Source organism: Ambystoma mexicanum, chromosome 1p (genome assembly GCF_040938575.1).
Source record: "Ambystoma mexicanum isolate Mex_15411 chromosome 1p, UKY_AmexF1_1, whole genome shotgun sequence".
Classification (NCBI taxonomy): domain Eukaryota; kingdom Metazoa; phylum Chordata; class Amphibia; order Caudata; family Ambystomatidae; genus Ambystoma; species Ambystoma mexicanum.
This window is the reverse complement of record NC_090921.1, coordinates 373,257,815-373,272,032: the sequence shown is the minus strand read 5'-3', so window position 1 is coordinate 373,272,032 and position 14,218 is coordinate 373,257,815. Positions and strand designations below refer to the sequence as shown.

General features: G+C 41.7%; 1 protein-coding gene across 2 annotated transcripts in view; it reads right to left on the bottom strand.

The window, feature by feature from the left end:
• Positions 1-14,218, bottom strand: part of SUGP1 (SURP and G-patch domain containing 1) — a 786,467-nt gene that overhangs the window by 753,310 nt on the left and 18,939 nt on the right. The window contains exon 1 of one of the 2 annotated variants that reach the window (XM_069649114.1): positions 4,149-4,197. The exons of the other annotated variant lie outside the window; for it this stretch is intronic. Within the exon in view, the coding sequence (XP_069505215.1) occupies positions 4,149-4,182 (34 nt within the window). The 5' untranslated portion in view covers positions 4,183-4,197. Of the gene's footprint in view, positions 1-4,148; positions 4,198-14,218 lie in introns of those variants that run through there. 2 annotated transcript variants of the gene reach the window in all.

Below are 14,218 nucleotides of genomic sequence, written 5' to 3'. Positions count from 1 at the left end.
GTACATTTGAAGTACGAAATTTTTGTGACAGAGTTGGATGTAGAGATGTTGAATGTGATTGGTGGATGGTTGTGTGACTGCTTAGCTGTGTCCAATGAGGGAATGGATTTGCGAGTGATGTGGAAAGGGTAGAAAGACTGGCTAAGAGTTACTTGCCGCACGAAGACAACGCTCGTCTGCGGGTAGGGCGTGTCACATACGGGGTTCTACAGCAAATCCAGCATGGAAAGGGGACTGTAGGCATCAGCCAATCAGATGTTCACATTGCTCTTTTGTGTCGAAAGACGGTGCGTATACTGAAGATGGCAGAAGTGGAGAGGGTCAGGGTTTTGGTGCTTGGAAATATTTTTATCCATGGTTTACAGCACTATGCCGAAAGTAGGCATGTGGCACACAATTTCGATGTGAGAGGAGTGGAGGTGGTGTGGAGCGCTGAGACTGATCGCAATGTTGCGGCATTTCTCTAGTTTGCAGAGACATGCGTACGATGACCACTCCTCATGTGGTAAATTTGCACTACGGTGCTTGCCATTTGGGCTACGTGAGTTCACGTACTTTTTTGGAAGATTTGGAACAGTTGGATCAAGCAGTTATGAACATCTCTGCAAATGCAAAAGTAATTTTTTCTGGGTTACTCCCTAGAGGAAAATGGGACAACAGTTCTGTTTTCTGTCCTGATCAGAGTATTGGGAGGTGTAACATCAATCGCGGCATGCGTGTTTTCATGTTACGAGCCGTTATGTTTTTCTGCAGCCACGAGAACATTGTTCCCAGTAATGCGGCTTATTTTTCTAGCAGATGGTGTTGTGTTATCTTCTTTGGGGAATGCCATGTTCGCTTTGGTGAAGGTTCTGTAATGGTTGTAGGAGTAAAGTAAGAAGAAAAAATATTTTTAAAAAAACAAAATCTGTAAGGCATTTGCCCAAATAAAATTTTTTTTTTAAAAAAGGCTCTTTTCAGAGCCCACCTTAAAGGGTAAAAGGGGAATATTATTTCAATGTACAGTCGTCACGCTCTGATCCTATACGTGTCCGCGGACATGGCGGTAGTTTGCAGGCAGCACGTATTACCAACGGGTTTCTGGGGTGGAGACGCATGCAAATGAGAATGTGTGAAGGTAGGGATTGGTCAGTCAGGTTCAGTGGTGTGTTCTGAACAGAGGAATTTAGTGAGAAGGTCTTTTCCTTGACAGGAGACCAGACAGCCATGGCTCTGTGTGCTAGAAAACGGTTATCTGGATTTTGGGAGACTCATGGATACATTGGTTGAAGGAGCATGCAGAAAGTTGCGGTCTATGTGCAGATCTTGGATTTCCTCATTTGGAAGTGCACTGGCATGGCGTGCGTGGTATGAGGTGGCTGGACTTGGTACTTCTCTCTGTGCTACTTTACAGAGCATCATCTGGATATACTTATCATTCATTGCGGAGCAAACAGTTTAGGCCAGGTCTCTGGAATTTCTTTGCAATTTGCAATGAAGGAAGGACTTGCAAAGGTCATGGACATGTTTCCAAATTGCTGAATAGTTTTTTTTCCCTGTATTGCACAAAGACCAATATGGCTGCGTTCTTCTGCATTTGGTCCACAAATGGAGAAAGCGAGGCGCAATGTCAATAAGGCTGTTTGTGCCTTTCTAAGAGATGTTGGCATGTCCTCTTTCCACAATGAAAACATTTGGTTTCGCAGCACTTTCATTTTTCACAGAGATGGAGTCCATCTCACATGGCAATCAGATTTTTCTACGCAATGTACAAAATGCATTGCAACCTTTTTTGGATTCATAGTCACCTATTTGGCAATCCGTTTTTTCCACACACAAAACACCACTGAAAGGCTCTTTTCAGAGCCACCACTTACTCCGAGCGATTGGTTTTGCAACGCTTGCACCCTCCATTTTTGTGCGTCCTACAACTGTCAGCAGACAGTTTGAAAAATGCGCAGGGGCCTACAATGGTCACTTGATAGTTCTATTGTTAAACTGAGAAAGGCGGCTCTGAAAAGAGCCTTTTTTTTTAATTTCTGTTTTCCAGTTTACTGCTTTTGAGCACACGACACAAGGAGGGGAGGACAAAGGAGGGTAAGGAAGGGACAACAACCACGGGGATAAGAAAGGGCAGGTGGAGAGAGAAAGATATAGGGTGGGCTTTACTTTAGGTAGGGGGCAGTTCTTCTGGTGCTCCGTGACCGTAGCCTCAAAAGCACTTCGAAGACTCTCGCCCCTGCAGAGTACTGTGTCACAGTACATACACAATATTGTGACCCTCGAAAGGTAAGGGTCAACAGCATCGCGAATGGCTTGTGAGGCAGCTGGAGGGATGCGCTCCCCCACAGTGTCTCTTGTGGCGAGGGGATCGGACATGGAGGATGCTGTGGAGGAACTCAATCTACTACGTTCTTCACATGGCACCAGCTTGCGAATGTCCGCAGTGTGGAACGAAGTTAGGTGTCGCTTCATGATTGTTGTACAAAAGCTGTACGCACCAGGTCACCCGCACCAACTGGCACTGGTTACCTGACCAGGTTTGCACGTGCTTTTGGTACGTTCACAAAAACAACCGCCACAACCACAACGGAGTTTCTCCGCCTCATTCTCTTCTTCCTCGATCTCTACATCCTCACCCGTAGTGCCCTCTGCAGGCCCTTGGGGAGGTGGTGGAGGGTTTGGGGTGGTGCTGAGGCTAATGAAGCAACAGTAGCCATGGATGCAATAAGGATTACTTGGCTAATGGTCGCTACAGCAATAAAGGCAGCACAACTCAATCTGCTATAGCCAGAAGCACAATGAAGATGAGCTCTGGGGTGTGGCCATTTATAGGGGTGGAGGAGTGCGGCTCATGACCATATTGATCACTCAAAAGCGTTGCAAACATTCTAAACAATACATTCAAAGGTATAGCCATTGTATGGGAAATGTGAAATTGTGATTTTATACTGTAAAATAATTTCCCATGTTTGTATAAGTTCTTTTGCAATGTTGCGGAAGCAGACAAACTGCGCCAATTAGTCCACATGCTCAGCGTGGGTGCGGTCAAATGACGACTTCCTGAACACATCCGCGAGGGAAATGGGTGCCCGCTGGACAGCAAATGCAGAGTAACGGACGTACGCATGCATGCGCAAGTATTCTACGGACAGTGTTCGGGTCCTGAAACTAATTAAAAGTGTGACACAAGTGAAACGAACAGTTACAGACAGGCGCGATGTTCGCAGTACTTATGGGTGTATGTGCATGTGCGTACATGATCTGCTGAGTCTACGGCCAGGTACAGTGTCCTTAGGACACCTCCATTTTGTTTGACTACGGACATGCCGACCACCGCGCCTGTTCTACGGATGGTTCCATCTTGGCTGCGGACGGTACGGACAAGTATAGTGTCCTTAGGACACTCCCATTTTGCTCATTTACAGACATCCCGGACACCTGGTGTGTTCTAAGAACATGTTTGATCTCGTTTGTGAGCGGTACGGAGAGGTATAATGTCTTTAGGACGCCTCATTCTGTTCATTTACGCACAACTTGAACAGATGGTGTGCTCTAAGATCAGTTCCATCTTGGTTGCCATTGGTACGGGTAGGTGTATTGCCGTTAGAACATCTATATTCTATTGCTTACGGCTAGCTCCAACAGGTGCGCTGTCCGTGGACATTTTAACTCTTAAAAAAATAATAATAATTCCCTTAAACCCTTCCACTATAAATAATATATTTTTTTAAAAACCCTTCAACATACACACAAATCAAAAAAATACAGGGGGAAGCAGATACTGAAACTAATAACTAATATAGGGGAATTATGGTTTAACACGGGCTGGTTGTGAGGGGATGATTTGTGAGGAGATGAAGTGATGAAAGTTTCATCAAAAGGTTTATTTTCTTCTTGAAGGTTTGAGGATGGTTCACTAGGAAATGGAGAAGGGGTGCAGGTACAGGTGGGACAGTGATAACTTATTTTTCCTCTCACAAATTCCTCCACAAATTGCTTTAAACTGTTAAAATTGTCATTTAGTGTGTCCATTTTCACTTCTATCCTTTTCAGCCTGTCTTCCTCTGTCGTTTGTTGGCCTTTCTTCTTTTTTTCCTGGTCTGATTATATATATATATATATATTATTACACACACACACACGTTAAATGCCCATAAAATACTGACCATTAATTTGTTTATGCAGAGTAGTGTGTACCATTATTATCGCTATCTTCGGACATTTCCCCATGCAGAAAATTCTCTTCCAGCCACTCCAACGTACTGCACATTTCTATGTCAAAACAGAAAAAAATGTTATGCACCTCATCCAAAAAATGTACACACAAGAAAAAATGAAGTTCACCTACTATTTTGTTGTAATTTGTCTTCCTTGTACTGTGGAAAGTCTACTGTCGCTCCTGGCTGCACAGTTTGTGAGGTAATTACATTGGAGGCATACTTTATTTTGTTATGGTATAATCCATTTCATTCTACATGGTCATTAAATGCATGGTTATTGTTTCAGACGTTTAGGTTTACCTATTCATTTATTAGTACTTATGTCTTTATGTGTCCTTTTTCAAAGTTGTGCATTTTTTATGTAACACAATAGTACAATTTCAGATACCCCCTGACTGTTTGGGTACTGTTGACCTCGTCTGCGCCCGTCCGCAGACAGGCGCTCAGTCCGTGCCTTTTCAATATCAATAGCGAGGGGGTTCAGTATGTTCTATGGTACATGTATATAAAGTAAGGAAATTATACTACATATCTCTCAAAATCACATGATGAAAGTGTATATTCAGCAAAAAAACTTCATTAACGAGACGTTATGGTTAAGTTGCCCTACTAAAAACCTGTGCAATTAACTTTACAAACGTGCCATTATGGTTCAAAGTAAAACCGAAAAACCCCTGAAATTCGCCAGTTATGGTAGGCTAAGCAACCATACCTGCCCCACCACTGTGTACTGCTAACACTAACACCCAGGACATGAAAGATGTTGATGACATCACATGTGTAGCCCCTGTTTTTGTTCACTGATATATCTATATATAGTCAGTAAAAAAAAACTTTGTTAAAGGGACGTTATGGCTCACAGTAAAACCGAAAAACACTTGCCATTCGCTAATTATGGTAAACTAGGTAACCATAACGTGCGCCACCTACGTGAATTCCTAAGACTAACAACCAGGACATCAAAGATGACATCACAAATGTCATTGATGACATCACTGATGACAGCACATGTCTGGCTCCCTCTTTTTTCCTTTAGTGATATATCTTATCCAGTAATACTTTAGGAACAAAAAAAAAAACTACTATATTTGTAGATATGTTTTTACAGTAATTCACTTAGGGTCCACTCAAAGCATATGAAACATATACAAAGGGGAAAACACAGACTTGGAAGACAGCAATGCTTTCTATGTATGAAGATGATTAGTAGGATTATCAACACTGTCTTATAGTTCTGTTTTTTATTACTGTACTTTCCCTGGATATGCTCATATTTGTACACATTGCACTTACACTACTTTCCTTAGGGTCTAGACACAGTATGTGATAGTTATACATAGGGAAATAGTAGCTTTGAAGCAGAGCAATCATTTCTGTGCATGAAGATAATGAGTTAGATTACGAAGATTGTTGGGTAACACTGCTGTTTGTTTACTTCACTTTCCCTGTATATGCTCTAATTGTATGTTTTGTTGTCTGTCTGTGTTTTGTGTGCAGTAATGCAATAATGTAGTAAGTGGGTTTGATTAGGTACTTATGAAATGTTTCACAGTATGCAAGACTAATAAGAAAACATTTAGAATGTTAGTATTTAACATGGCAAGAGCATACATATTGCATCTCCATCATGTCTGCTGCACACTATGCCTATGTTACTACATGTGTACCTTAGTATATTGGAAAAAAACTTCCTAATACAATGCTATTTGGATTAATGCATTACTTAATGCACTACGTACCTCATGATATTTATTCCAATGATCCTTGACACTTATTAACATTACAATAACGATCCCTTGTACAGACTTTTCATGAAAGGTAAATGCACATGTGATGTCATCAATGACATTTGTGATGCCATCTTTCATGTCCTGGGTGTTCGTGTTAATAGTGCACAGTGTTGGGGACAGGTACGATTGCTTAGCCTACCATAACAGGCGAATTTCAGGGGTTGTTCGGCTTTACTTTGAACCATAATGGCAGGTTTGTAAAGTTTTAGTGAATTGCACAGGTTTTTAGTAGGGCAATTTAACCATAACGTCCCCTTAAAAAAAAAAAAAAATATATATATATATATATATATATATATATATATATATATGATTGCTCTTGAAGTATGACTTTGAAGAGTTGAAGGGAAACCAGTAAGAACTTGCACATCATATACAAGTTGCGCGGAACAGAACAGACAGAACACAGTACCCATGTGTCTTTGAGCTCTGCCCATTTGCATTAAAATGTCCTAGGAGATAGCACAGAATCCTCCTTCAGACATTTCATTTTTTCAAACACTTAACGAAATGGTAATATTTGACTGCCTTATAATGGAGTTATGGTTTTTCAAAGCTCTTTTTCGTTATCAGTTACATGCTTTCCATAACAGACTAAATCAATGCAATACCATACAGTAGCCTCTTTTGGTAGCATTTCCAAATTATATCCCGGCTAGAGGTAACCTAAGTTAAGATGGCTGCGCTTAGTGCTCCAGATAAGATTTTGAGGTGGAAGTATTTTACCCTCTATTTTTAAACTTTGAGAGCAAAAATGACTTTTCTCCTTCGCAAGAGAGTAAAATGTATTCCACATCCAGCAGACAAGTGAAAAAAATGTATGGAAATCATTACTATGCGGCAGCTTTCTGCATTTTGACAGAATACACCTTTCATCATTTCTGGCCATTTCATCTCTTCTGTCTATATTTAAATGTTGAAATCACAACAACCTAGCCAATTATATAGTAAAGCATACATGAATTTGTATTGTGCGTTTTGAGATTCGATAGCAGAATTGTCTTTTGATGTTTAATGAAAGTCCTAATTTCCTGGAGCTATTGCTACCTAATGGTATACCAATGTTACGATACAACAGTGCAGAGAGGCAAGGACTCCATGCTAAATTCTATATCTAATCTAGTGGTGAAATGGTTATTTATATTGCTTTTTTGGCAAAGCGCTGTACATAGAACATATTTATCAGAATTACCACCAAAGCTAAGTCGGTACTCCTTTATCGACCTCGAAAGGATGAAAGGCTGAGTTGGACTTGCCAGGATTCAAACCCGCAACCCACAGATCATGCAGAGATTGCAGCAACGAGTGCTCAACCGGCTGACCTATCTTATTGGATAACATCCTTCAGAGGTTGGTTAGCTATCGACTGAGGTATAATGATCACAGTACCTAGATTTATGACAAACCATTTATGAAGCGCTACATAAAGTTAAATACCTATTTGGATTATCACAGGGACAGGTTTTGCTGAGTTTCTATTTCAATTACCAATGTAACTTCATTTGTTTGTTTTTGAGCAGCGCTTGCACTTTGAAAGTCAGGTTTTGGATGTTTTATTTGTAGTCTTGAAGATTTGAGAAGCTAGAACACCTGTGATCAGTGTAATGACAATTACTCACCCTTGAGCAAACTCTGCTGCCACTGACCATTTATAGTAATGTACCCCATTGATTGCAAGGTTGAAAGGATGTAAACTAGACTGTGCATAGTCATCATTTTACACACTGTTTCTATAATTAGACTATACATTAAATTAGAAGTGTAAAAATGATCTGCCTCTGCATGATTATGCACACAGCACCAGACCTCTGAAAAATACAATTGTGCAATACTGGTTTGCTTTCATTGGGAGAAAAAAAAAGCATAACTTGTAAAAATAAAAATAAAAAAAATGCAACTTAGTTTTACATCTTAGTAATTATACAATCCTAAAATTCTAGGAAAGGCTTCAGAGAAATACATTCTGTTTCGGAGGTGGCTTGCAATTACATTCATGTAGATAAATATCACAAGAAGCCTTCTGGTTTCTGTCAAGTAACCTGACCTTTGCACTGCCCTCGGCTCTAAACCTGTGTGTAAATGTACCTAGGAAAAGAATAAAGCTGGCGTATTTACAAGATTTTCATGGGTAAAAAGGCCTAGTACTCGCCTTATCTGGAGCTCTGGCTGCCCTGTTGCTACACTGGCACAATATAGGAAATTGCCAAATAAAAGCTTCTGGGTTTAGGTAGCCAAGCCCCACATACGGTTGCCACTCACCATTGAAGTACCGGTGCAGATACCTGGCACAACACAGGGAGTTGTGTACATCAGAAACGTCATGGTCAATCAGTATTGCAACACCAGCAATACAGCTGCTTTTCCCACATCAAAACCGAGCCAATACTGGGCGTGGCAAGAGATAAACTAGTAAGGCAAGTGTAATCACAAATAGGCATGAATTCATAACACAGGTTGGACCCACGAGGTACAGGGGCTTACAGTCAAGTCTTTAATTGATTGCAGGATTAAAAATACACAGAACGCTTTGGTTATTAGATTTGCACAGAACACCTACTATAGGTGAGCGTTTTTTTTTTTTACGTTTTGCATGTGTTGCCATTTTTAGGAAACTTTCCAAAGATGCTTCCCATTTGCATCTCCCTCACATACTGCAGGGCTACAGCTAAGAAAAAGCACTCCCTCCCTCCCCCTCCCACAAACCTGCTTATAATTCCCACATTCATCATAAAACAATGAATGGGCACAACACACTCCTCAGCATCATTACTGCCTCCCTCAAAGAAGGTTCATTACTAGTCACCCTCAAGAGTGGTCTCATACGACCTCATTTGAAAAATAAAAAAAATAAAAAAATTTGACCCTAGACCCAGACAACCTGGCCAACTAACGGCCCATTAAGAATATCCAATGTATTCACAAACTCTAGGAAAAAGTAGTCCCTACAAAACAACTTGCCAGAAGCCAACTACTACACCTTCTAAACCATGCTCAGTCAGGGTTCCGCCCCAAGTGTGTAGCATCCAGGTGGTGGATTATCCCTCCAAATCATGGATTGGGGGCGGATGGCATGCTTCATGCTCCTCCTTGGCCCATCAGCTGCATTCGACATAGCCGACCACCGTCAGCTCCTCTCCCTCCTTGCCTACAGGATGGGATTCGCGGATACTGTCCTGAATTGTTAGGTTATGTTCATTTATACCATGCATCGCTGCCATTATATGTAAGAAAAGTGGGTACGGTTGGTTTGTGATGAGAGAGGGATAGACCTTGTGCTCAAAATGACTATGGTTTGTAGAGGTGCACGTCTGTTTATCTCGGCAAGTTGAATAGCCATGGTGTAATCATTTTCTGAATGTTAGGTGGTCTTTCGTCATTCTTATTTCGTTTGGTTTAGTTCCATTGTTTGTTTATCAGATAGGAGAAGGCAGTTCTTCCAAAGTTTCCTTTTCAAGTAGTGTTTGGTTTCCATTTGGAGGAAATTGCTCAATCTTGCTGGTTGGTAACAGGTAATTTTAGCTTTGAGGTATTCAGCTCCTTGACCGTGTAGTGTCATGGACAATGCAGAGAGCTTTGGAGTTCATGGGTTTCTTTACTGGCAGCCAGTATAGACTTCTCAGGGCAGATGTGATGTGGTTTCTTCTACTTAGTCTCAGGAGTAGCCTCAACAAGGAGATAATCGCAAGAGTTCTCTGTGACAAATTGAGATAAGGGAATGATCCCTCTTATTCGCAGGAGGTAGAAACATTTGTTTTCTATTGCTTGGACTTATGTTCCTAGGCGAATTGCCCGGTTTTTCTATCCTTGTCAATGTCTCCGGTTGGGTTCCCGTACTCAGTGGCCAGGTCAGGTATGCCTACGTTGTACTGTCCTCCGGAAGGGAGATCGTGATTTCGGTTGGATTTAGCTTGAGGTTGTTTGTCATCCATGTGTTTGTTGACGAGGCATTTGTTGAAGGCGTTGTCAGGGTCATCTTGAAGAGGAGTTGGGCGTGGTCTGCATAGTTGTAGGCAGTCAGTCCATGGGTTGTAATGAGTTTCGTTAGGGGCAAGGGGGTCATGCAGACTTTGAGGCTTGATCCTTGTGGTACATCGCATGTGATACTTTTACTGTTTATTTTAAATAGTGGTAGGTGTGTTCTTTCGGTTGCTGAGGAAAGATTTCAGCCATTGTAGTGGAGAGCTGTTAACGCTGCATTCCTCCAGTTTTCTTTAGCATTGCCTGTCAGATTGCGACTAATATGTCCAGTAGTATGAGAGCCGATGGGTGCCGTTGACCACATTTTTTTTTAGGTCAACCCATATGGAGAGGAGTGCCAATTTAGCAACCCTCATGGGTCTGAAGCCAAATTGGGATTGGTCAAGTATTGCATTGCTTTCTACATGGAGTAGTTCTTTGTAGACGTGGTTCTCTAGAATTTTTACTGAGTATGGTAGATTTGATATAAGTCAGTAGGGTCTTCTGCATTTCCCCGTCTCATCTTTCAGGTTGGGTTTGATGTACGCCGATTTGAATAATTTGCAGTCTTCTGTTGGTTGAGGGGAGGCGCGTTGAGCACATGTCATTTTTGTGCGCTGGGGTGATTCCTCCTCCTTCGTTTTTTCAGTTAAAAGTATTAGTTTGTAGATGTCTGGTATGGCTTTGTGTGCAATTACTTTGTAGTTGCAAGACAGCCATGTTTCTGCAAGTAAGAGTGGGTCTGTTCCGCCTTTGCTTGAGAGGTCGTACATTTCTGTTTTGCCATAGATTGTCCGTTGAGTAGGTTGCAGTGTAGTATGTACAAGTTGGCTTGTGCTTTGTTAAGTGTCATTTTGTTCGTTTCGCATATGGCAGTGCTGTTGATTCTTCCACTCTATTGGATGAGCCCGTTTTGGGCTGGGTGTGTTGTTGAAGCCATCCATTGAGGAGTTCCATTAAGTTGCACAATAGATGTCTCTGTTCGAATTCATTGTGGTGGGGTGTTTTGTGGTCTGTGTTGCCCTTTTTCCAATCTCTGGTAATCTAAGGGGTGTGAATGGTTACGGATTCTTGCTTAGCTCTGGTTTCTATAGGTGTCTTTCCAAAGCCGTTTCCACTTGCCTTGTTCTGAGCGTTGTGGTGGGTGGTTTGATAGTCTTGTGGGGTATGCTCTTGTGTTTCTTTGATGTGGGTTGTTAGTTTTCCAGTGTAGTAGTATTGTAGGTGGAGAGGTAGCAGGAGATGCCAGAGGTCTTCTTGTCTTAGTCCAGATCTTTAATTTGTTTAGATATGCTTGATGGCGATTTGAAGGTGTTGTGAATTCCGATAGGTAGTTCCTGTTCGATGGGTGTGAGGTTTCATTTGTCTTTCTTGTACATTCTTCCACGTTGGTTTCCTTGGCCTTCTTGTATCTGGCACGTTTGTGATTGCGGTGTTTCATGACTGTTGTGGGTCAGTTTACTACTGCAGATCGTAAGCAGTTTAAAATTCAGAGATTGAAGGGCAGTAGGAATCAAGTAGGTGGAGTTTTACAAGTGGTTAGGTTTAGCAGCAGCAGAATCAAAGTATAGTTTTAGAATGGAAGAGAGGAGGGAGTTAAGGAAAGCAAATTTTAGGGCCGGAGTAACAAGTTGGTGCTGTTATTAGGGTGGCTGAATTTCAGGAGCAGTACAAACCACGCCAGTATGGTTTTTGAGTGGGTAGTTTAAATGGCACTAAAGTCAAGCAGTACAGTTAAAGGCAGCACAGTATTTATAATTGAAAGAGGTTAAGTCTTACAGAAGCAAATCGAGGTTGTGGAAACCTACGATGAATCCAATAGACTCCTCACCAATTCCCCGGTGGTGACCTCCTCCCATGTGGCCAGGGGACGGCCGCCGGTACCTGAACCTGGCCCTGGGGTGGTTACATGAGCAAGGATCACAGGGGATGGGACAACTACAGAGAAGAGTGGACAATTTCATTGGATGAGACAGTATTCCTCCCTTATTCCTAACAAAGACCCAATAACCCGTAACTCCTTGAGGACTTTTAGTCACCCCACAATTCCTCCTTGTGAAGATCAGAAACCCCTTCCTTTAATGTCACTCCAGACAAAACTCCATGTAGACCTCCAACAATAACAACAAAACATCTTCTGTTTTGGACATATCTTTACGTGAAGCTTTTGAACTCATAATGAAAATCAAATTGCACCTACGGACTTCAGCTCCCATGAAGCCTTAAGTACTGAGACGAAGAAGAGGAGGGAAGAAATGATGCAAACTAAGCAAAATCCAAATACTAACATGCAGACTAGTTTCATTCAAACTAAAGTAGCCGGGACATTTAATGGCAACCACAGTATCCAGAAAAGCAGTACGAGGGAGACTAGCACATTAATGCAGCAGCTAGCAAACGCAAGTTACAGACTGCGACGTGGCGTGAATGGAGGAGGGGAGCAGCAGGCATACCTGAAGGACCGCAGGAGCACTGGGAAGCACCGCAAAGCTCCAGGAGGTACAGTCATGTCAGGAAGTGGCGTTTTTCCATTCAGACCACAAAGAAGCCAGCAAGTGAACACGATCAGCACTTAAGAGAAACCTGCTTCGTGTAAGAAGCCAATCCAGGGAGGAAGCTTCACCGCAGAGGCACACCATAAGTTGTAGACGCCACAAACTACTAGTGAGTCAGCCCAGAGTCATTGGGGACACCTGGGCATACCGACAAACAGCAATCAAGTGAACGAATGATGTGAGATTGATGGTATGGACAATACTCTGTTAAACAGACAAAACCTAATGTTTAATCAATGCTTAAATTGAACATTTGAAAAACTGAAACGAAAAGGTGCAGCAACGAAACCTGAACAAATTACATAAGTATGAGATGGCAATGTGGGGGGGGGAGACCTAAAGTGTTAGCCAAAGTAAATACATTGCACAGAACAAAGTAGATGTTGATGTGATAGATTGAAAACAACATGTGAAACCAATAGAGCAAAGTCCTGGTAAAGAGAAGGCACCAGACAGATGACATTTGAGTAAGATACCTGGCAGGGAAGAATACCAGGAGATCTGAAGGGCCCCACAAAAGGAACCATGGGAGATGGGTATACCCGGCAATCCACCAGAGTTGCAAACAAAAGCTTAACAATACAAAATACCTGGCAAGGCAGTATGCCAGGGAATCTGGAAAGTGCATGTATGAAATTCCGATATGTAAATGCAACTGTCAGTCAAACCTTTAAGTTTAAAAAACAAGAACCTTGTGAATCCAATATAAAGAAATTGTTCAAGAGAAATACTTTTGGCTACAAAGGCATTGTGGGATGTTATGAAAAATATTGTGTGAACAAGAATTTGCTGAATACACTTTAAAAGCCTCAAGGAATCATTGAACAAAGACACTTTTAAACAAGTTTGTTTGCATCACAAGAGACAATTGCCATCCAACTAATAATCGAGGGGTGGGTCCCGATCCTTTGGATTCAAGGGTTTCTCCTTGGAAAACACTTTGTGGTTTTATCCCTATATATTTTGAATATGAACATTTTCCACTAAACATGTGTCAGACATTTCCTTGAATCCTTAGTTGTTTCTAGTGCGAGGGTCCGTTTAGAATGTTTTGGAGAGGTGTTTTTCCAAGTTATTTCTGTTAAATAAAATTACTAATAATGAGAATATTACAACTTGTGTCCATCTCTCATTTCTGACCCCTCCCACCTCAAAATTCCCAACTTGCGAGACTTCACCGTCGCAAAGTTCAAAGTGGCAATATACAGAGCTCAAAAATAGTGAAACCTTGCAGTAGCCAACATTTGAAAAAGTGTAGGAAACTACATGGTAGTCAAGTTCAAGGAATGGTGAAAATCACAGTGGCATGGTTCAAGTGGTGAAACTTCAGTAGCAATGGGTCAAGGTGGTGAATCATCAAGGTAGTGAGGTTCATAGAGTGGTTATGCTTCATAGTGGCAAAAATAAAGTAGGGAAATTCAGGAATGCTAAAATTCCAGTAGCAGAACTCAATTGTGATGAAACCCCACCGTGGCAGGATTCTGAGTGGGCACGATAAAAAGAAAAGAGCTCAAAATGGAGAAATTCTCACACTAGTTAAGTTCAAACACAGACGCACCTCACAGCTGCATAAATGTGGAAAACCCCACAGAAGCAGTATTCAAACGTGGTGAAACCTCACAGCAGCAACCCCTCCTCCTCTCCAGTATAAAAATTAACTCCGATGTTGTGAAACGCCCACAGTAGCAAACACAAATGAAGGTGGAACCTCAAA